The sequence below is a fragment of the Lepisosteus oculatus genome, chromosome 3 (genome assembly GCF_040954835.1).
Source record: "Lepisosteus oculatus isolate fLepOcu1 chromosome 3, fLepOcu1.hap2, whole genome shotgun sequence".
Taxonomy (NCBI): domain Eukaryota; kingdom Metazoa; phylum Chordata; class Actinopteri; order Semionotiformes; family Lepisosteidae; genus Lepisosteus; species Lepisosteus oculatus.
Genome location: NC_090698.1, coordinates 16,540,952 through 16,565,228, shown reverse-complemented (window position 1 = coordinate 16,565,228; position 24,277 = coordinate 16,540,952). Strand labels below are relative to the sequence as shown.

The 24,277-nt window shown below is 36.3% G+C and overlaps 1 protein-coding gene across 2 annotated transcripts in view; it reads left to right on the top strand.

The window, feature by feature from the left end:
- Positions 1–24,277, top strand: part of rai14 (retinoic acid induced 14) — a 67,558-nt gene that overhangs the window by 32,338 nt on the left and 10,943 nt on the right. The window contains exons 3-11 of one of the 2 annotated variants that reach the window (XM_015340249.2): positions 437–567; positions 6,324–6,412; positions 6,841–6,905; positions 8,049–8,106; positions 12,978–13,048; positions 18,303–18,409; positions 20,532–20,719; positions 21,838–21,863; positions 22,932–23,018. In XM_015340249.2, coding sequence (XP_015195735.2) covers positions 437–567; positions 6,324–6,412; positions 6,841–6,905; positions 8,049–8,106; positions 12,978–13,048; positions 18,303–18,409; positions 20,532–20,719; positions 21,838–21,863; positions 22,932–23,018 — 822 coding nt within the window. The remainder of the gene's footprint in view (positions 1–436; positions 568–6,323; positions 6,413–6,840; positions 6,906–8,048; positions 8,107–12,977; positions 13,049–18,302; positions 18,410–20,531; positions 20,720–21,837; positions 21,864–22,931; positions 23,019–24,277) is intronic. The other variant, XM_015340250.2, reaches the window with a different exon arrangement.

Below are 24,277 nucleotides of genomic sequence, written 5' to 3'. Positions count from 1 at the left end.
CACAAAACTTAGTGTAGTCTGAATCTTAGAAATTACACAATGGACTAGGTTTTGGAGGGTTTGAAACTATTCTTAGATAGGTCTGTATCTGTGTCTTCACGTGCCTTTCGCAACATCCTTCATCTGTGTAGGCTTTCAGACAGTAGGCTGGGGTTTAGTGATGTATATGCTACTGTTTGATTTTTATTGGTTAAACTGTGGCATTGAAGAGTGCAAGTTTGCGCACAGATGGCTGATGTAGCAACAAGTACATATCAACCTGCAAATATGACAACTCTGTAAATTTATTTTAAAAGATTGCTCCACTTCAAGTCATGCTTGAAGCAAAGTGTTTTGGTGCTGAGTACTGCGCACAAGCACCTCATGTGTGCAAGTGTGTGGCCCTCTGGATGGCAATGATGCGTGCTTCATGGCTGCTCTGTGCTTCTCCTCGCAGGGTCATGAGTGGAATAAGAATGATGACCGCCTCCTGAATGCTGTGGAACATGGGGAGGTGGACAAGGTCACCTCCCTGCTGGGCAAGAAGGGAGTCAATGCTGTAAAACTGGACAGCGAGGGAAAGTCAGCGTGAGTATTGTTCTGCTGCTTCTACTCTGTAGGCATTACATAGGCTTTAAAGCACTATAAGAAAGTCTACAACAAAATACTATAAGAAAGGCTATGATCAGTTTTTAGCCTCCCTAGTACTGTATATTCAAATCAAGATTCATTGACTATCAGATTCACATTTGTCTTTCGAGGAAAACTGCAGCTTAAGTCTTCTTAAGTCATACTGTATCTTCCAATTGGATATTGTACTGAATGATTGGAAAAACTCCACATCTAAATCTAAATTACTTATTTCATTTCTGCGAACGATTAACAAGCACCACAAAGACTCTTGATGAAAGGGTTAGCCATGCTAACAGTTACTGGACTATTACTATGCAAGATCACAGCTCTGCTGTTAGCTGCTCTTCCATAGCTAGAGATATGACATTTATCCATAAGTGGAAAAACAAGCAAAGGGGTCAAGGCCAGGGGTTTCAATCTTAGTTCCTGGGAGGCCCCGTGTCTTGTGGTTGTCATCCAGCCCTGGCCTAATGAATCCCAAGGCTCAAGTAAGGAAATCACATTGTAAAAGGATAACCTTTGTAAAACCCCTGACGTATTGTGAATATGTTGCATGACTGGGTTTTATTTGATGCACTTGCTTATCAGAAATACACGGGGGATTAATCTTGCTGTGCATGAGCATTATATACGGTTTAGTGAAAAATTATTTTGGTGCCAGATTTTCAATAACCATTCCAGGCTGTCAGATCTTGAATTGGATGTCCACATGCTTGTTGGACATTTTCCATTTAGAGAAGTCAAGGCCCACGTAAAAGATTTATAGATAAAAGTCTGGTTTGAAAAGTTGTTTGAAAAAATGCATGGATTTTATTGGTAATGTATCCTTCCTGTGCCAGTTGCTTTCCGGGATAGGCTCTTTACTAATCTAAATTGGATAAACCGGTTAGAAAGTAGATGGAAGGATGATTTTAATAATTTTGTCGGTTAGATCAGAGGGGATAAAGGGGAAATGCAGCGCTATTTTTACATTTCAGGGTTATAAAGAATCGGCATTGATGACTGCTTTTCAAACCATAATGAAAGTACAAAGTGCAAAGTAACGTACAAAACCTCCAATTTCCATTAAAAAACACTTGAAATTTCCAGGTACATGTCGTGCCATATTGACGCCGTTGTCTACAGTTTAGAATGAGGCAACAAAACCTCTGGTGACGTGAAGCAGCCGTATTACATGGTAATCGATCGTGCCCATGCATACTGTATATCTCTTTGAATCGGATATAAATATTGCTCTTTGTCATAAACATATTTAATGCACATCTTTACTTAGGTCTTAACCATAATTATGATAAAAAGGACCAGGTACATTTTTTTCCATTTTTCTATTAAGGACTGATATTAATTACCCTCTCATACGTTCTTTCATCAGTTGCTTGTAATTGTCAAAAATGGTAGGAATGGCTCCCGGTTCGAGCACTATCTTTGGTTTAGTATCTGAACTGAGAATATATTTCATATTATAACCTGTCAGGCTTCATAGTCATGTTGAATCCAAAGCAGAGAAAATTTTAATACTCATGACTTATCCCAGATTGACAATATTTGAAAATCATTCTATTTCTGTTGCAATAAAGCTAATGCTTTAGACCAAGCAAATTTTGCTACTGTATTAATTTATGTATAATTTTATTAAACCGATCCATACAAGGCAACATGATTTGTAGATACTTTATCTACACTGAAGATTTGAATGAGTGCAATTGAATTGAATTCAATATATTGACTAAGACGACTTTGCCAACAAATACCATTTGCTAACTCTTGCAAATCACACTGAAATAATTCTGCAGTGAAATGTCTGCTGCAAAACCTGTACTTATCCGCTTAAACAGTACATTGTGCTGAATCTTGTCTTGTTGGCAGGACCAACATCAGTGCCCACGTTTATCTCCAATCACTTGACTAGTTGAATATTTTCCTTAAAATATTTCTTATTTTTCTTGAAACATTTTTACTTTCTGCTGATCCAATTCTCTGTTTTGTGTGACCACTATTGTTATGCACAGCCAAATGCTTGACAGTGAAGCATCGTTTAAAATATATACGCAAGTTGAGAAAGCCAAAAAACGTTTTACATTGTTTGTAGCCAAAGTTTTCCTTTTTGCTTACAGGGACAAGTGAGCTTTGCGGCACAATTCACATGAACTCTTGTTCTCACCTGTGGTGAGACCAGTGCTTTACAGATATTTGCCAGTAAGAAATGTAAAACTGTCTGTATAGTATTTCCATTTTGTACACAGAAGTCAATTTCAAATGTACTCAAGCAGATGCTGACAACTTTCTGCTGCAAAATCAATTAAAACCACAAAAGCATTAAGTTGCTATAGGGCAAGGAAATACCTTCTGAAATTATAACATATTGCACATATGGATAATTTGTCCTTTTCTATAAGCTGCAAGCGAATAAAATGAGAACTATGTATTGTTGACTTGTGTATACAGTCTCATAGATCTTCATATTTCTGAGGACAGAATCCAGAGATCTATATCCTTTAGCTCCTGAGTAGATAGCTGTCTTTGAAACTGCTTTACAAATATTGATGAGAAGGTTTTCTCTTAATTGTGATGTCAGCCCCAGTTGTTCTCCTTAGGAAAACTGTACAAACAGGCAGGACGTCTACAGAATGTCACTTTATACAGCACATCATGTTAGGATACACTTGAATCTCCTTAGCTTTGGGAAATATTACACTCCAGAGCTTTTACACTAATCTAAAGAAAGTTACTGTGCATATATTAATTTAATTTTTTTATTTAACTTGAATAATTAAGATATTCTATAGTTATTAATGGTAATATTGGCATGACAGAATAAATGTATTTCTTAGGTTAAGTGATTTCCCACATTTTCACCCTTCAGTGTAAAGTTTTATTTTTTTAAAGAGCATGAAATTGTTACTCAAAGTAGAATGATCATATGAGCAACAAATGTTCTTTGCCTCCTTTGTGGTGAAGATTATAGGTTTCTTCATCCCCTGGAAGCATGAAGAGTTCTTTATATTATTCAATCACATGAACTTTAATATAAAAGAAGAGAAAAAATAGCACACCTTGATATCATGGCAAAGTTCTTTTGTTACCATACAGAAGCTGCTGTGTCTTTTCTTCACTCCTGTTCAAACAGGATACAGGATGTAGCTGTGTGAAAAGAAATCAAACCTGCCTGCTGGATCTTTTTTAAGGGATTTGTCTGAACAGAACAGAATGAACTGGCACTGAAGAAAATAAAAAGCATGATTTTGTGATGATTGGTTTGTGACGAATTCCCTTTTCACTGTGCAGCTTATTGATTTTGAGGAGCTCATTATTAAATGAAATTAATCAATTTTTTACAATATGAAGTGGCCTGCCCGAAGTAAATAAGCAAGGCTCTGAAGGTAATATTTTGATCATTAAATGATGAGGACCCTAATGATCACATTTCTAAAGTGTTTCCTGCATTGATACATTTTACATACTTGTTTGATAAAAAGAAAAACAGGTAAAACATAAATTCATACTCCTTAAATTGGCATCCTTCGATATTTGTGGCACTTAACAGTATTACAGTAGTTTTAAATAAAAAAAACACAGACATTAGCTTAGCACACTGTCATTATTATAAACATGACCAAATAAAGTTGTGGTCTCTCTGAACCTGAAATGTGTATAAGCATTTATTAGTTATGTTCTATTGTAATTGCTTTATGTCCAGCAGGTAATCAGATTTATGGATTATATACAGAGTGACTTCTTTGCACGCTTAGTATCCCTTAATTCTGAGGTAAACAAATGGTCTTGGAGTAAAACAGACTCTTTGCATTTGTGTTAAAATAGAAATGGCCATTTTTATGATGAAGATCTCCAAGAAATTTGCATTTATAACAAGTGGACAGTAAAACAATGCAATAATGATATACCTCAAGGAAGCTTTACAGCTGGAACATTGCCTTTTCTTTTCATTTTCTGCTTTTCGCATGAAATTCACCTCTGCTGGCTCCCTTTGCAGCTTTTACGCTGACATAGCTCCCTGCTCTCTGCAAAAGATCATATTGCTCTTTGAGAGTGCTGAGCCAAAACACGCTGGGCCTTGTGATTGCATTAATGAGACGATGTCTAAGATGGCCATAGACATGAAACTTTGGCTAGAAGTATAAAAGTTAGTCAGTTTCCACCACTGAATATTGAAAGCAAATTGCAATTACAAACAATATTGCAAGAGTTGCTGATAAATGTACAGTTGGACACATTGGAAAACATACAGCAAATCCACCCCTTTGGAAAAGTGGGGTTACATCTCATTAAAAGGGATTAACATAACCACATGGCACAGCCTTTTTGTTCACTTACACTGCCTGTGAATACAAATATAGAGTAAGTTGAAGTGTGGAAAAAATGCCTTTTTCCATAACCACTGTCTCTTGTTAAAGGTAAGAAATCCTCTACACTCTTTTGTTATTGCACTTCTCAGACCCAGGGTTAGGGTTTAATTATGCCTACCTGAAGAGCATGTTCCAGCCTAAAATTGTAAATTCGGAGCTGAGTCATTATTCCTTAATTTGGAAAGTGAAACCATGAGTGTAGCTTGTTTGATGTGTTGTGACCTGCTGAATTTCCATTCATTCTGATAAAGTACATACTGTGCAATACAAGAGTCATGTTTTTTTGGTTATGACAAAGATCCTGTGCTGTATCAGTCTAGTCTCCTAACTGTATTTTTTAATCCACTTGTATACTTTTCAAACTCTAACTCAAAATTGCAAAATTAAGATACAGATATTGCTAGCATCAGACAATGTTTCGTTGGATCACACTCAGCTTTATGCCATATAGAGCAGATGCTAAGAGAAAAATACTGTTACCAGGGGAAGCTCACCCTGTATATGTGGCTATCCCTTCTGCTCTAATTTGTGTTTATACCTAGACACCTTTAAAACATCTGTAAATCTGGCCTTTGTTTCTTGTGAATCCCTTGTGATGTGCACAGGGCAGATATAAAAATCTGTTTTTAATGAGTGTGTAATTTTTAAGAGACTGAGTTGTATATGAGCTTTGTTTTGATTTAATTTTATATAAATCTATTCTATAAAATTTAATTTTATATCCTGGGGGTTGGCATCGTTGTTAGTGAAGCTGCCTCATAGTTCTTAGGTTTTGGGTTCAGTTCCAGACTGTTCATGATCTCACTGAGTGCACATGGGTTTTTTGCATGTGCTCCAATATCATCCTACTATTGAAGGACATGCTAGCCAAGTTAGTTGGTATCCCAAAACTGTCCCTGGCAGTGGACTTGTCCTATGCTTTCGGGATAGGATTTGAATTGCTGGGACCCTCAACAAGAATAGGCAGCTTTCTGATCATGGACGTATATCCTGGGATTTGGGAGGGTCAGTGATATTTGTAGATTGTTAATGAACTGAAAAAGGAGATCTGAAGAAAAAAATCTGCTTATTATTCTTTCAGCTGAGAAAATGGGGTTTTGGATAACCCCTTATATGTATATATTTGGGGGGATTTATTTATTACACTGTTTGTGAAACTTGTTTGTGACTGTCCATGTCTATGGATCTTTTAGCTTTGGAATTGAGAAATTTCTAATCCGTTTTTTCAAAGTTTCAAATGTTATTTAATAATATAATTAGTTGCAACATGTATTGTACTTTTCATTTAATTGATTTTATTTAAATGAATTCTGAGTGTATTGAGGTAAATGTAGCCCTTTTTTTTAGCCTGCATTGGGCAGCAGCTAAGGGGCAGGTGGAATGTCTTGGGGCGATTCTTGCACATGGAGCTGATGCCTCAGTCCTGGACGCTTCAGGTGTGTCTCAGCTCTTCCTGACCGTTCGTTGTCTGTTACCTGAAGCATTACATGCATCTATTACTTCTAGCAGGGGCTGTATTTTTCCCATGTCAAACATTTTTTTAAATATTTTTAATATACACTGGAAGCCGTTTCATGAAATCTGCCTCTATGTGTTTTCTTCTTTCTAAATGTTTAGATTTTTGTAATAGAACGCTAAGACGATAACTGTGTGACTAACAGTGTTGCCTAGCATGAAAACGTAGAGTGAAAAAACTCGCTGTTAATACAAGTTTCACTTCATCAAGTAAAGGCATGTTTAGAGTGTCTGTAAAGATAATATCTAAATGTATACTTGATAGCATTATACTGTAATCATAAATGTGGTATTTGTGATTTTGGTTTGGGCTTTATAAATGACTTGTAATTTTTTTTCATTTTTTTAGGTTCAAGTCCTTTACACCTTGCAGCCAAAAACAACCACCAGGAATGTGCCCTAAAACTGATTCAGGTAATCAGTCCTCTGTTAACTGCCTGGAGCTGGAAGGTAGAGCCAGGAAATGTTTTGTCAAACCACATATATGAGGTTTTGTGGGATCTGAAGGAATTGAAAATTAAACCTTAAGCATGTCACTGTTCCATCGTATTATCTTTGTTCTCCATTTGATATTTCGAGGTACTTTATTATGCACAGAGTGAGGGAAGCAGTTCTGCTTGAAGTTGTCATTTTGCATCATTCTCTACCATTTGCATGTTATTTCGCAGTCACAGTCAAAGGTTAGCACATCTTTTTGCATTTGCATAATGTGATGTAGCTTGTCCATGCATGTATGATTGTGTCTCCATCATAATAATTTCACATTAAGTAAAAAAGAAAACATCTTCCACAAATTTAGTTTTATATGACCATTTTGTATTACATCCGGATTTGCTTAGCATAATCTGGTATCTTCTCATGAACCTAAGACTGATCCCAGTTCAGCTGGGTGTCTGTACAGTCCTGGCCCTTTTTAGTCTTCAACAAAGAAGACTATGAAGAAATCCGATTCAGGTATCCAAAAGAGAAGGCAAGCGTGCCTTTACTCAAAGAATTGCGGAGGATTGAGTGAGCGACTTTACCATGTTGTCAAAGCTGAAACCTTGGCTTCTTTAAAAAACCAAATGGATGAGATCCATGGATCAATTAGCTTCTAACTAACAAATGGGCTCCCCTCATTTGTAACCTTCAATATGCTCTTAAAAGAATGACCAGATATATTCTCAGGCTTAAACAAATGTCATCCCAATGGATGAGATCCCTGAATCGATAAGTTACTTAAAACCCAATGAGCTAGATGAGCCAAATGGCATAATGCCATTTGAAACCCTTATGTTCTGTAAATATAACTCACTTGTCTAGTAGAGGCTTTCCATGTTTTTGCAGTTTTGAAAACTCCCCTTCAGCCAGGTGCTTAGTAATTACAACAGCTGACTTCTCTTTCTTGAGGGACTGCAGAAACCCTTTTGATGTTAGTGATCAGTTTGATTGAGTTAATTTTGTGCACATTCAAAAGTGTAGATAAGAGTGTAAACATACAGCAAAAGCAACTGCTGATTTAATTTGAGATTGAGATGGCTTTCCTCATCAAGGCAGTTTTTTCATTTCTTTAAACAGAGCAAATGTGTGATAGAGGCTCTTGACAGTACCGGGAAGACAGCTCTTCATCATGCAGGTAATTTCAAGTGACGCTAATCTTTGTACATCTTTCATTGTTGTTGAGAGGGAGTGTCTGGCATTCATGCATATTTAATTTCACTTTATATTTTGTGGTTTTTCAAATTGAGTATAGTTTGACCCAGTCCACTGCTATTAATTTAGTTCACCTTTGTAGTCTACACATCCATCCATTATAAGAAAGATGTTCCTTGAAAGGTTCACAGCAGTCCAGAGCCTTTTCTAGAAGCACAGGGTGTAAGGAGATAGTCCTTCCTGCATCAGCTGCCTGTCAGAGGTAGGGTACATAAGGTAGACACACAAGAACAGCATTTTAGTGGAAAGTAGGAGGAAACCCAGGTAAAACTGATTAGAACACGGCGAAAATGAACGAACACTGCAGTAAATGTGATAGAATTGACTATTACATTGGCTTTATTTGCTCAGGCTTTTGAAAAATCTGAAGAACCTGTGCCAAGACCTTTTGGACAAACACATTGTCTGCCAAGGGTTTGTTCTGCCAAGAAGCTCAGGCTTGGCTGAAAATGGACATCTCATGTCAAATGTTTGAGTCTTATAGAGCATATTTCCAGATTGGTAAAGAAATGGTTAAAACTACACAAAACATTCTCTGCTGGCCATTGGTATCTCCAGGCCTTCTTCATCAAATTCAAGAAGGCATATCACAAATGGAAGCCAAAGGGTCTGAATTTTAACCCAGCAGTTTTCTTAGGAATGAGCAGTGGAACATGAACCAGGGAGTACAAGCAGAAACTGCATTTAAGTGTATTTAAAACTGTCAACAGGAAACACTTCTAGGGTTGTGAGAGTATAGAACAAGCTGCCCAGCCATGTTGAAGCTGGTACCCTGGTTTCTTTCTGTTTGAGAGTGGTGGATCAAACTATCGGACACTATGGGCCGAATGATCTCATTTCATTTGTTACGTACTTATGTTCTTACCCTGACTAGTGGAATGGGAAGACATTTCCCCTCTAATTGTGCCAGAACCTCATAGCACTCTCTAGGAGTGTGTTTTATTTATTTTGGCTTTAATTATAATTATGATACGACGTTGCTCTGTTAACATTGTGGTATAATATTTATAATTTGCAGTAGAACACTGAATCTGATCAGTAAATCTTTCAGTTATATGACTTTATTTGCTTCTTTTTCACAAGTTGGTCATTATTTTAGATATTATAGAGATATTATATGAACCTTAACTCTTAATGAATATATAGAATGAATATCCTAAATAAAGACTTCCCACACATAAAAAGGGATTTGAACTCATAAATTATTAGACTGTGATATTTAACAAATTACCAGATATTCTTGTGTGCAAAAGTAAATGTAAAGTTCAAGTGAAGTAAAGTTCAGTCAGTAACTTGTGGCACCTCCTTTAGTAGCAATAACTTCACACAGTCGCCCCCTATAACCAATTATCAGTCTCTGACATCTTGCTGGAGGGATTTTTTTTCCCACTCCTCTTTACAAAACTCCGCCAGCTCTGTGAAGTTTGAAGGATCTCTTGCATGAACAGCCCTCTTCAGGTCCTGCCACAGCATTTCAATAGGATTCAGGTCAGGGGTTTGGCTTGGCCTTTCCAGGACACGGAACCTCTTCTTCCTAAGCCGTTCTTTAGTGGACTTACTTGAATGTTTAGGATCTTTATCTTATTGAAAAATCCACTTTGTGCCCAGCTTGAGTTTTCGAACTGAAAGCCAGACATTCTTCTCAAGAATTCCTTGATATTTCTCAGAATTCATGATTCCCTCAATGATGTCAAGTTGCCCAGAGCCAGAGTAAGAAAAACAGCCCCATACAAGGACACTCCCACCACCATGCTTGACAATAGGGATAAGGTTTTGATGGTGGTTGGCTCTTCGCCAAACATGGACCTTCTTGTTGTGCTCAAATAGTTCAATTATGGACTTATCTGTCCAGATAACAGACTTTCGGACCTCTCCAGGCCTGTCACTTATTATTTCTGTGTACTGTGTGTATTATTTTTCTGCATGGACATTTTCTTTCAAAACACTCAAATTGGTTAATAATTATACTTTATTCAAATTATGATTAAACACGCATTCTGTGGTTAAAAAAAAAATCTCAAATAATGCAATGGGTTCACAAACTTTAAAGCATGATTGTATCTAAATGTCAAAATCCAGACTTTCAAACTGCGACGATAGATTAGGATGTCAGGGAGGCTGTACTTACTCCCGAGTGCCAAGAAGCCATGTGAATCCCAAATAAACCAGTTTTGTCTTATTAGAAGGATCAAAGTTCCAGCCAGCTGGAGCAAAGCCTTAGTACTGAACTCCTAAAAGACATAATTATAGGAAAAAAAATACACAAAATTTAAATGAAATGTTACAGTCAAATAATTTTATTCTGATTACATGTTGCTGTTTTTTTACTGAATAAGCACATTATTGCTTTTAATTTTAGATGGAGCTTGTGATGGTTTGAAATTTTGTAACTTATGATTTCGAAAATAGTTTATGGAAGGAAAAGAGTGGAAAGGCTGTCCACTAGAACAAGACAGATGTTTTACTTCTCTAGATGTGACATTGTTGCTTTAAGGATAATATTTTTTTGGGATAGAGCAAAAAAAACAACTTCCAAACAGTATATTAAAAAGCAAACACAGAAAATATGAAGTTATGTAAAAAAGAAATTGACTCATTCAAGGCAGGAGTTTGCTGATTCTTGAAAAGAGTGTGAATACATTGAATGATTCTTTAGTTACAGTAGGTTAGTTACATGAGAGGCTTTTGACTGTCACAGTAGTTTTAAGACTTGGTGTGCACAAATGCATCTTACTTCCCTTTCTACATGTCCGTGTTTTCTTTAGGATTCATATCATTATCACCTGGAAAGCAAAAGTTCCCCATCATTCCCGTTTCAGATTTTACAGACAACCAAAGAGCCGCAAAAGCTTTTGACCTGGACAAAAGAGAATTCTTTGGAAGTTATTGCAAAGGAGAGTGTGATCTAGATTATCTTACCTGTTCAAATAAAGGACCTGCTTGAGTGAAGTTTTGTATAGTTTAGGTTGCATTAATCTGAACGTTCATTTTGATTCCTTTGAAAATGCAAGCTGAGTTCTTTTCTCTTCTGGTAACTTCATCACGTCATCATTAGTTTGCGGGTTAGTCAAGTCTTAGTCAAAAAATTGTTTGGGCTCCAGAGGAAGGAAGTTATTGGCATCTGTGGATTTAAAGGGGATGAGTAGATGCTTCACATCTGGCCAGAGACAGAACTATTGATGATGCACCATAGTGTCAAAATGGAAACATCGGTCAAGTAAGGTATTGCAAAATGGGGATGAGCAACCACAAGCAAGTTTTAGTTCCACAATAGTGTGACTCAGAGCTCTCCAGGTATTTGACAAAATTGCTCTCCAATCCTATCTAGCGAAAAACTAATTGTCCTTCCTTAATAAACCCTCCTCCTCCCCTATACACATCAAAGGACTTTATGAAGTCGGGAAGATGCATTGTGACTTCCAGGTTCCACGCTTCTTTAATCTGGCAGTTTGCACGGTGTGTGAAAGAAAACGCACTTTTGGAGTAAAGCAATTTTAAATTCTGAGCCATAATGAGTGGTACATTCCGAGACGGAATCTCAGTTCTCTGTTGTGGTGTTTTCCCAACAGTAAGCCTGGAGGGCATCGGTAATGTACTGTTTACTCTGAACAAAGGTTTTCAATGTCTTCTGCTGTGGGGGTATTAAATAAAATTAAACAAAATTTACACTGTTCCTTGATGTATGCAATTGTCTTTTCTGTTGTTGTTCTTCTAAATGTATATCTCCCTGTGTAAGTTATGAATGTGAAAAAAAGAAAATAAGTGGATATCTAAGATAGCTTTATTGGCCATATACAATTTCAGATTTTAGGAATTTTTTTTCGCATACCCCAACTTGCTCTTCATGAGACACACAGACAGAGAGAAGCTTGCGGTCAGAGTGCAGGGTCAGCCATTTATGTGGCGCCCCTGGAGCAGTTGTTGGGGTTAAGGGCTTTGCTCAGGGGCACAACGGAGTAGGATTCCTCTGCCTGCCGCGAGATACAAACCGGCAACCTTCCAGCCACAGGCGCAGATCCTTAGCCACAGAGCCACCGCTCCTCTCTGTATATATCTGTATAACGTTGTAATGTTTTCCCTTGATCTTTGTTTTTAAGAAAAATAACACTAGTTCCACACCTTGTGTATCTTGCAGATCTACCAGAAAATCCAACGGTCTTTGCAAAAAGTGCTTGCCTTGTAAAATGTATTTTAGTTACCTTAGACAAGCATGTTGTTTTCCCTTTATCCAAAATAATTACTACCTTTAGGGCTGTGGACCAAAAGACACATAAGAATAGGAGAACGTCTGTAAGTCTCTTGTGTGTGCTGTTGGATTGAAAACAGTCTACTTGGCCTGTGTTGTTTTCAGGATCATGGGTTTGGGAATTAAAATAGATTCATCATTGATCTTAAACAGGGTGCATGTGTATTTCATTATACAGTACACAGTCTTTCCTCTGGGATGGCTGAACTCTACTGCAGGGAGCAGAATTAAAAATAATAAGGTGTGGTAAAAAAGCATACCCATAAAAATTCTGCTTTTCGTTTATTTTTTGCCAGAAACTGCTGCCCCCATAAAGAGATACAAAAAAAGGCAATGGCACAGCTTTCCACAGCAGGGCTGTGTCACAAACTGCTATGTGTCGTGATTCTAAATGGAATGATAACCTGAATAGCCATTTGTTTTACTTAAAGACAGAATCCTCAAGGGTTAAAGAGGAATAAATCTAAAAATGTGACTGCTATATACTGTATCGTCTATTTTTCCTTGTTCCACTTAAATTCACTAAAATAAGGAATATTCTTTTTCAGCTGCGATTGGAAGTGTACCAATTGTCCAACTGCTGTGTGAGCACAAGTGTCCTGTAAACATCAAAGATGTGGTATGTATAATTTTATTGGATGTATTAAGTGCAGTTACATTGTAGGAACTTAAACATCACAAGATCATGTGCAGGCAGGTTTTGCTATTGTGCGTCAAAAGCAATTCTTACCTGTTAATCATAATAACGATTGCAAACAAGAGGTGAGCATTAGGCCTGTCCTGTTTGTTAGGTAGTTTAGTAGCACAAGTATGAGTTGCATAGCTTCTCTTGTTCATTTCTTATCCTTTAAGATAGTGATTATATGTTCTTTTTGTTGATCTAAAACTACATGCAATTAAAACTTCTTAAAAATATGCTACATTTCAAATTAAGCTGACACAAAGTTTATGCATTTTCTAATTATGTCTGTGGTTTGCTTGGGCTTGTGTGCTGCAATGTTCAACATGCCTGCTTTCTCAGTCTTGTTATTCAGCTTTGAATCTTGCATCTCTTAAAGTGATAGGCTATGTTTCACATGCTTTTGTATTGATAGAATATATCGCTGAAGTGTTGTTTATGTCAACTGTTTTTTGTCTTGAATCCCTCATGATAAATGTATAAGTTCTTGAATGCAAGAAATATAATCTATGAACTGAAGGAAAATGATGTCATCATAGTTGAGCATATACTGTAGCATAATTCATAAAGCTGGAGTTCTTATTACTAATCGATCACCCTTTAAAAGTTATTACGTGGAAAACTGTGATGGATTAAAACAGTTGAACATTCATGCCATTTATTAAAAAGACAAAACTGCTGTGAAAGTCATTTGACTTAAAGCTATTTCTTTTTCCTTCAGAACCATTATTTGTAAGCGTCAGCTTTGGAGAGGCTATAGGCTGTACTCGTTGCCAACAATGTATTGATTGTTGTGATGTTTAAACCTATTTCTAGCAGACGATTAAATAAATTGCTGTTCTGTCTGCATATACTGTATCACTCTCTTAAAGTCATAGCATGTGTATAGTGTGTTTAGTGCCCTTAAAGGATCAGTTACCTCATATGGGCAGTGTTGTTCTCTTGCTTGCAATGCATGTCTGTATCAGTTCATTTAATTCATTTAGTCTTTAAAGTAGTACTGTAGTTCATCACAATCAGTCCATATCATGCAGTCCTTTTAAAACCATTGTTTAATATCTGGGGAACCATTTTTTTTCTAATGGCAGTGCACTTTACTGTTACCTTGGAGAACAAGTGAAATACCATGCGATGCTGCTTTGGTAATAAATTAAAATCAGACCGAACATTTCCCATATCATGTGCAACAAAGCACAAGTTATATATAAACAAGGCAAAATGCTATATCAGAAGGGCCAGTCTGTGTAGAATAATCATAGTCTAAACCCAATTTACTTTTCTTGTCTTTCTAGTCATGGATTTTTGTAGCAAGACAAAAGTATTTGTGGCCTTTCAGGATGTATTTTTTAAGTGGCACAGGAAAAGGCCCTGGGGATACCTTGGACCTCAAGGTTTTAAGTATCCAGTTTTAAAAGCTAAAATAGTCATCAACTGTACTGTATGTAAAGCTACTGTATATTCAGTTAGCTATTGTACATGTATTTTTTGCTGTGCTTTGTCGTAGTTCTGCATCAGTATATACCGTACATGTAAGCCTTTGAGCATTTAATGCCGGGCTTTTCCTTTTGGCATTTCTTTCTGCAGAGAGATGTGCGTCAGGTCACAGCTCTGTCATTGGCAGGTTCCCTGTCCAATGAGCTGCAGTCCAGATGGCAAGGAAGGCCTGTGCCACCTGGTCTGATAATCCTCTTTATGCCCTGGCAGGAGAGAGGTTGTTAAAGCGGGGCATCTTTCCCATAGCCATGGCAGAGGGCACTGCCTTGCGGAGGGTTTTATGGTAACAGCACTGTAGGTCTCCGCAGGATTAGGGGAGCCAAGCTCAAAAAGGGATTATTGCATTTAAAAAAGAACATTCCTTGTAACTGAACAGTGTATGGCTGGCAGGGAGCTCAGTGGTTTAAAGCTGTGGTTCCTTATATATGTTGGAAATATCCTGGAACGATATAAAGAAGGAGGAGGTCTGTAAAGATGAGCAGACAACAAAACCAGTATCATAAAAAATCATTTGAATGCAGAACATTAAAATGCATACATTTCTGTGCCATTTCTATGCCAAAAGTATTATGCATCTCAATACTAGTTAAAACTAAATACCTTTGGCGTTGGCTATTTGACAGCATCCTGATGTCTCTTTGCAGGGTATTACAATGATTCAATAGTATGAATTAAACATCACAGTTATTATCTCTGACTTAAAACTGATATTTTCTATTCCGTTCTTACCGATTAATCGAAAACGTTCTCGAGATGTTTTTTTCTCTCTCCCAAACATTCTTTAAAGTTTTGCTGTCAGCAGATTTCTCTCAAAATGGTTGAATGACAGCTATTAAGTTGTTGTGTTGCTGTTTAAATTTAGGAGCTTTTAAACAGTCCATTATGTAGATCTTCGAGCTATTAGTCTGTCAGCTTTTACAACAAAACAAGTTTTATTAACTCCCCTTGCATTTGGTTTCAGATGCGTTTTGAATAGTTCTCTTGCACGTTTGACAGTGATTCCAGTAATTCTGTCAGTTAATCATGACAGTGGGAGAGTGCACATCTGGAATTCATTGAAAGTCCTGGTTTCAAAGAAGAAAAGTTCTCTCTGCCAGTGTTTGACATGCCATTTGAAAATATATGCATATACATTATAAAAAATTGTAAAAATGTTATTAAAAATAAATGTAATGTGTTCTAAAATGTTTTACAGGAGAAAAAATAGTTATGTTTCCATGCTGTGTTTTCCACCACGGGGTATGAAAACTTTGTCCAAATACTTGGGTAATTCTAGTTTGCCAACAGCCATAATTCACAATTTTTATCTGTTGAAATGTGTGCTATATTTGGGAATGTTTCTTCAAACTGTACAGTGAGGGCTTTAGCCTTAATGAACCAATATTTTTTACATTCTGCATTTATTAGTGATCACTTTATTATGATTTGAACTATCTGTTGGCAATATAAGGAACACATGTTGGCTTTGTTACTCCAGTGTGAGAACCACGTGAGTCTTGATGGCCTTGTTAATTATTAGTAACAGTGAGCCTTTATGCACAAGGATTACAAATGATTAGTATTGTAGATCTTTATACTGTATGCTTGCCAGGCCTGGCTCCAGCTTCCTGCGACCCTGAACTAGATGAAGGAGTTAGAAGATGAATGGATAGATGGATGCTATTTTATGTTACTTGAAAAAGCAATGAGATACTGAGATTATTTTTAAAGTTACATTTGTACTCAATATACATACCCATGCAAATAGCACATCTATCCATCCTTTATCAGAAAGACAAGTATATTTCTCTGAAAGGTCATTGCAATACAGTATATACGTCCGGCATATGTAGTTTTAAGACATTTGTATTAGGTATTTATTACTAATTTGTCAGCTACAGTAGGTACTCTAACCATGTTATACTCACTGAATAAGGCTGTGTAGAATAGCTACACTTTCCCCAGTAGTGAATCAATTGTTAATTGAATAATGAAAAGGCCTTGAACATCTCCTTCTGAAATTAATATTATTCATGACTTAATGACTACTTGTTAATATTAAGCCTTTGGTAAGAAACAGCTATCCTCAGTCTCAATGCAGTACAAAATGCAATGTAACTTATATTTCTAAACTGCTCTGAGGGGATTGCTAATTCTTAATTCTTAATTGAAAGATTAATTAATATTAGTAGAGACCTTTTTTGGGTTATTGGTCCTTGATATAAGTTTCTATTTTTTTCAGAATTTCAGAATCCAATTCTATATTCATCCAACAAGCACCTAATACAGGTACACGTGGGAATAGGTATCCTTATGTAATAGGTATAATAGTCTAAAAAATTGTGACTACTGTAAGTACTTATACATTCTTTATTTGGACCCTGTTACAAGTAAATACATAAATGATTAATAGGTAATACTTAAAAGTCACCTAGAGGCCCAACACATGTATACTGTATATAAAGCCTTAATCCAGGTGCCATTTGTTGAAATGTCCCACATCGTTTCTCCTTCTGCAGTGGCATTAGCAACGAGAGTTGGTCTGCTGGTACTTTGGAAAACTTGAATTCTACACACATTTAAGTTGTTAAATATGCATCTGAGAGCAGGGCATGGGGTGTCTGGAATGTATTTGGAAAACATTTGGTCTGACCTATGGAACATGTTTTCTGTCTAATAACCTGGAAATGGCACTAGACAAACACATTCTCCAGAAACAGCATATTACTTTAAATAATAGTCTCTGGCACATACAGCACCAACATTATAAATTGTTGCAATTTGTTGAATTAAGGGATTTACACACAGCATGTGTTAGAAAGACGCCATGGTGGCAATTTATGTTTGTATTTTCTGTGGTGGAGAATAGCTTCTTATGACTATTTTCCTAGGAAAGCACAACACTGGCATTTACTTTTATGCCAGATTATTGCTATTTAAAAGCTTTCCAACAACTGGCTTCAACTTGAACATAGCTAGCAAATAAAAAAATGTAATTATTTACAGTGCCACCTCATTACAATGCGACTTGTTACATTGTGGAATCACTTACAATGCTGTGGAGTCACGGTTCCCATTTCTTACATGATTCAGTTCCAGCTAAGCAATAAGAGGCATGGCAGTCAGCAGAAACTAAAAATGCCTTTACTAAAATAAACAGTACTGCTTTATTTGAGTGTTGCAGCATAATGGCTTGATAATCCCTTCAGAACTGCTACACAAGACATTATAATCACATGTATAATACCTTAAAGGGACATGTGCAAATGACTTATCATGTGCTTAAGAGGTCATAACATATGTTTTAGCTTCAAGCGCTATAAATTATGCAAAGAAAAATGTCATGACCTCTTAAGCGCGGTATTTTTTAAAGTGGTGTTAATGAGCACAAAGTCACTCGAGACAGAAAAATATATTTCTAGTTTCAGAATTGTGCCACTGAATGTGAAAACATAACCAGGGGGTTGAAAACAAAAATGAACAGTATTGCTCAAGAACCTTTTATTTTTTTTATATACCCAGTAAGACCTTTAACGTGGATGTAATTCTGCAGTCTATGGCCTGATTACTTTTACTACAGACATTTGTTTTGAGCTTGTAAGCGTTTATGGGAACAGGCTGTGTCTTGAGTAATGCGAGGGGATTTTCGTCTTCAATTGAGATGCATGTTTGTAAATGAATTATGTGATGTTCAGTATTTTCACTATTTGATTTCCCTCAGGATGGGTGCACACCCCTCCTCCTGTCTGCCAGACACGCTCACACTGAAGTGTGCAGGAGCCTGATAGACCACAGGGCTGATATCAACACATGTGACAAGAATGGAAGGTAATATTGCATTTGCCACTAAATATGAAATATTCAGTAAAATGCAAGTTGTGAGAATTCAAAATAAAATATTTTTCTTTCATATGTGCATCTTAACTTTCTTGAAATGACTCATTAACTTTCATGTTTGTGTTGTTTGACATGTTCAACAACATCCGTGATCTATGTTTTTAAACTGGTTTCAAGTAGGTAGAAGGTGGACAAACTTGGGTTTTGTCCCTTGAACAAGACCACGGCTTGCAGATCTGTTCCAGCAGCACAGCCAGTTTTCCTTCTGGAACCCACACAATTATCCTGATGACCCTTTCAAGTAAAGACACAGGTATCAGGTTACAGTGTAGCTGAAGTCATGCCTGGTGGACAGATGGGATACATTGACTGGCAGTAGGCTGAAGCCATAATTTGTAACATACAGTATATTACATATTGTGGAGAACTCCAAATGTGGTGTGAAAAGAATGCCCATGTAGATGAAAGCACTTAAGCAATCATCTGGGATTTGTTTCTCTGTATAATTCATGTAGAGAAAAACCCTCATAGGACGGATCAAATGTCTCCCTTGGTCTGTACTAGGGGGTTATGAGTTAGCTTGTTATTCCTTCTCCCTTCCAATTCAATTTTAGACACATGACAGCGAAGCAAGTTTCTTCACATAGGATGTAATCTGATCTTTTCTAGTTTTGCCTCATAAGTTATTCATCATCATTCTTAGAGAGGATTGGAATTTTCTTTCTTTGTTCTTGTTTTTATAGACTATTCGGCCTATTTCCTAATCTTTGGACTATATAAAGCCAAAATTGTAAACTGATTACAAAATTTAAACCAGTGTAATTCCATATGTATTGTACTACCATCCACTTAATAAAGAGCATTTCTAATATGTTTTCAGAGGAGCAATATGGACTCTCAGCAGTCCATCCAAACAATATTACATATAATACCACCCTACATACTCTATGAATTCTGTTCTATACTTTTTCTCTCTTTTTATCGTTATTATCCACATTACATTATCCACTGACCAGATCAAGTGCCAAGATTATTCCCTTCTTGGAGTCCTTGCTCTGGCTTCTTGTCTCATTTCAAGTCCTCCAGGTTGCTTTCACAGCTCTACATGACAGTGCTGGCTGACATTTACTGTAACTGACATCCAAGTTTTTTTATCCATAAAAGTGTAAAATTTCAGCAGTCAAATTTTGATTACAATTATTCAGTTAAAATGGTTTTTCATTTGTATTTTCATTTAAAAGGAACATTAATGAGAAATGGTGCGAACATGTTTGCAAGGCACTATATAAACAGTAGCTAATATGTACCTATGTCCCTCCATGTGATCTTCACTCAGCTGATTCTTGTTGCCTTTTGATTTTATGCCCTTAAGGTTTGAAAAAAAAAAGACAAGGGGATGTTTTTAAATCTGTCCTGAAAAGCTCCTTTTTTAGATTTGAGCTTTTTTGTTTTATCTTTTTTATTGCTTTGTTTTCAGAGGCAGCTTTATAATTTTTGGTTTGGTTTTTATTGTTCTGCTTTTTATGTACGGTATTGTTAAGTGGGGGTGACCAGATTCGACCAGATTTTGAAATACATCTCTTACTTTATATCAATAGGACATTTGGGTTTTAAAATGATTTCTACATTAGATGTAGATTATTTAGTAATCACCAGTCTGAATGGTTGTGGAATGTTTTGTTAAATTGTGAAGGGAAAGCTTTTGGTAATTATGAATGATTTTTGAGAAATGAATTGTGGGGCAATGCTAATTGACTGTTAAATAGGGTTTGACAAATTAACCTTAGCTGCCAGGTAATGGATTAAACCCGTTAAAATGCTAGGTCTGTGTGAATTACCATATTTTTCTTTTCAGCAAGTAATACTATGAAGAACAGCTGTAGGTCCAACACATTAGGGTTCCACATTCCTTATTAGGGTTTAACTGTAATCTTAATGTTTCTCCCAGTTCTCTGAGAGTCATACTTTGCTAGGTTAATGCCCTGACCTTCCACCAGCAATCATGGAAATGGAGACATTATGCTGGGATTGTTCTGTGGGAAGCACACCGTTATTGAGATGAAAGGTCACTGTGAATAACATCTCACCCTCTCTGTGATCATCCAATGTGCAGGACAGCTGTGATGCTAGCAAGTGAGAGCAGCAGTCTGCCCACAGTGGAGGTCCTAATTCAGAAGGGTGCTGACCTCAGGCTGGTGGACACGCTCGGCCATGATGTGCTGCACTATGCGAAGCTGTCTGGGAACGCAGAGGTTGTTAACCTGCTGCAGGCTGCCCTCAGTAAATTATCCCCAGATTGTGGTACGTGCCTGGAATTCCTGTCATTTATGTGTTTGGTTTTATATGATGTTACCATGAAAAAAATATTTTAATTCCTTTGGTATTTAGGATTTTTCAACATCAGTGTCAAAGCCAGGTCTTGAGCTTTTAGAGGTGCTTTCCAGATTTTCCAGTATTGATTGAAACAATAAAATAACACAGACATGAATGAATTCCTTATACAGTGTGTGTGTAACATACTGTAGTACAACTTTATATCTGGTATTTGGTGACATGTAATAGTATATACAGTATTTTATTGAAAATATTCACATGCTTTTTTTAAATAAAATATGGAAGCACATTAAGAAGACATGCCTGAAAATTCTGAAGTACACAGATACTGCTAATTTGAATTTTTTCTTGATCACTCTTACCTTCTCTTTAACATCTTGCATTTGAAAAATAAAAATATTTAAGAATATGAAATCCTGCATCATACGCTATGTAAGGAAAAGGGAAAATTGCTGTGTTTGTTAATATCATCATGCTATGTTAACAAAAATAATTTGTGACTGCAAAGAGATTCTTTTGTCCACTTTTTTAGCCTGATGTTAAAAAGCAGTATCAATAGCCATAAAGAGTGATTTGCTTTCACCTAGTGGCAAGAATTATTTTAACTCTCAAAAATGACCTTCTGCAACTTAAGTACATTTTTAGAGGAACACTGACATCTGCTGACTTGTTTAGAATTGCTGCAGTAGTCTATCTTCAGGAAAACATCGTCATTTATTTTCAATGAATGATTCAGTCCCACTACAAAAAACTACTCAATCCAGAGATCACAGCTGAAGGTCATTTAAAGCTACTGTAGTTTTACCTAAGTCAATTTTTTGTGTTGTAAAAGTATTATATTAAAGTTATACTTAAGCATGAAAGTACTGTTAATCATTCTTTAACACACGAGTTTTGAATCCTTTATAATTCTCAGCTGCTTTTAAGTACATTAAAATAAAAATGTTGCAATGCATTGTAACAGTTACATATCAGTGTTTTATGCCATAACACCATTGTATCTGTACAAACGATAGCATAATTTTCCTAGCTTTCCTGTGTTGTCACCTTATGATTTTTTTAATCTCCTATTATTTTTGGAACAGATAAGAAGACACCAAAGCAACTTCAGGTATTGTTTTCTTTCATGTGTGTTTTAAGTTTCTCCTCTTTTTGTAACTGAACTAAGTATTCTGTCCTCTTTAAAAAGACTGCTCATATCTCAGCACCCTTTGGAAAATCTTTAAGCACATACAGTATGCACTGTATGAGATTAATTCCATGCTGAAAAGAAAAAAGAAAAAAAATCACCTGCAAAGCTTTCTTCATTCTTTTTTATTTTCATTTTGGGACAGCATTCATACAATGAAGCAGCTGTCCACTTGAACCTCACAAGTTGAATTTGTTTTCTATAAATAGTGATAGAAGAAAGTGAGTTTGAATTGCCATTATTTGCACAAAGATATTTTTATGTAAACAAAAATACCCATACGTATGTACTTGCATTGATGCATGATGTGTGATTTAGTGGCAGACCAAAGCATTATTCTTTAATAAATAAACATAGTTCAGTAATAAGTGATCAGTGTTATATTGTTCAAGTTTATTGAACAGTGCTGGTGTGCTGGGCCTTGTGAGCTACAGTTAAAAATCAGTATGAACAATGGACAATAAAAAGGTCTAAGTAATTAATTTAGTTTGGGTTGCAACTAAATAAATAAGATCACAGCTGTAGTGGGAGACAAGTTTTTCACTAAATTGTGTGAAAGGACCAATGGAATGCTAAGGCATGCTTTAGTGTCCTAGAGGGAGCTATTTGTTTTTTTATAGAAACATGTTTAAAATAAAACGATTAAATTAACCTCAATTGAAGAGGTTTTTGAGATACTGTAGATAAAACTATGCCATATATGCAGTGAGTCACTGTATCGGTTTTTGGTTTTCACCAAATAATAAGAATTTCAGCATTTTCTAAAGCATCCTTTCTTCCTTAGCTCTGACTTTGCCATTAGTCTGCTTACTGTATACTTAACTACACCTCCACTTTGCAGTGCATGTTCTATACCCTAACTTGTGAATGTTAAAAAAGGAATTAAATTACACCTTCGAAATCATTGCAAAAAATGTTCTTGAGTTTCATCTTTGTACTAACCAAACTAAACGTTCCTGGATTTTTTTTTTTATCGTCACTAAATTTCAGCATGATCAAGTCACTAGGTTAAATGAGGAAAGAGGCACAACTCCCAAAAAAAGAAAAGCTCCACCTCCACCTATTAGTCCTCTGCAGGTAATTGCATGTCTCTGTATTTTCAAGCTGGTGTGATGTTCTACAGTACCCCCTTCTGGAATTAATCCCTGTGAGGCTACAGCACTAAGATATACACCTTGAGCTGCAGGCTGTTCTTTTCATGTCCATTTTAAATCAATATATTACTAAACTACTTCAGATACTGTAAGTGAACTCTGTAGAACAACTGCAGTTACAGTTCTATGCATTGTGTTGGTTTAACAAACATCTTGATCACATGAAGAATCCTAGTAGTGTAGTAGTAGTAATATAATATCTTTAACCCCACTGAGGAGGATGCGTCTTGTAAAAACAGTATACAGTGCATTGTGTTTACAGTCATGGACAGGCACTTGTTTGTCCTTTTGGAAATAGTACATTAGAATTCTTAGAAATTTCTCACTAATAGGGTTAAAAACCGTAATATACTTACACATTGAGCTAAAATCAAAAGGTTTGTACAAGCTGTTGTTTATATGCTTATGCTGTCTTTTTTTTTTACAATCATGTGCTTTAGATATTATAGCCTCATTATCAAAGCAGGGAGCTCTGTTCATTCGTGGCTTGTTCCCCAGACGTATACTGTGTGTGCACAAATGATTTTTTGGTTTTGCATAATGTTGTTTTTCTACTTGTGGTATCAATACATCAGATAGAGACCTCATCTTGATGCCATCATTAATCAACTGTAAATGCTTGCAAATTGCTGACCTTCGGTCTTAACAAGTGGTAAAAATAATGTTTGAACTTTTTAAATTGGCATGGACTTGCTAATGTTCTCAAATGCATCTGGCATCTTTGTTGTCAAATAAGGGGTTTCCATTGTTTGAGGCTATTTTTCATTTCTCTATTGCAATAATAAACTGCCAGGCTTTTTAAAGATTCATGATTATTATAATTATTATTCATGATTATTCTAAGGCCGTGCAGAATTAAAGTCTAATATTATGGGTGCATGATGCATCGGAGGCAGATATATTATTCTCCAATAAATAGGAAACTTTAATTATTATTATCGTTCCGATATTGGAATTACAGCTGATAATTACAACAGATAATGAGCCCTATTTCTGTTTGTGCAACTAGTTTTTTTATGTGTACACACTGACGCATTAGACTGGGTACAGTACAGTTGCGGCAGAGTGAAAATGTCGGCGGTGTGGAACGTTTTCAGCAGAGGACAACAATTTGCAATGTTCAGCCGAAGTCCAGCGAGGAAGAAACAGAGTAAAGAATTCCAATACCACTGATCTAATTAC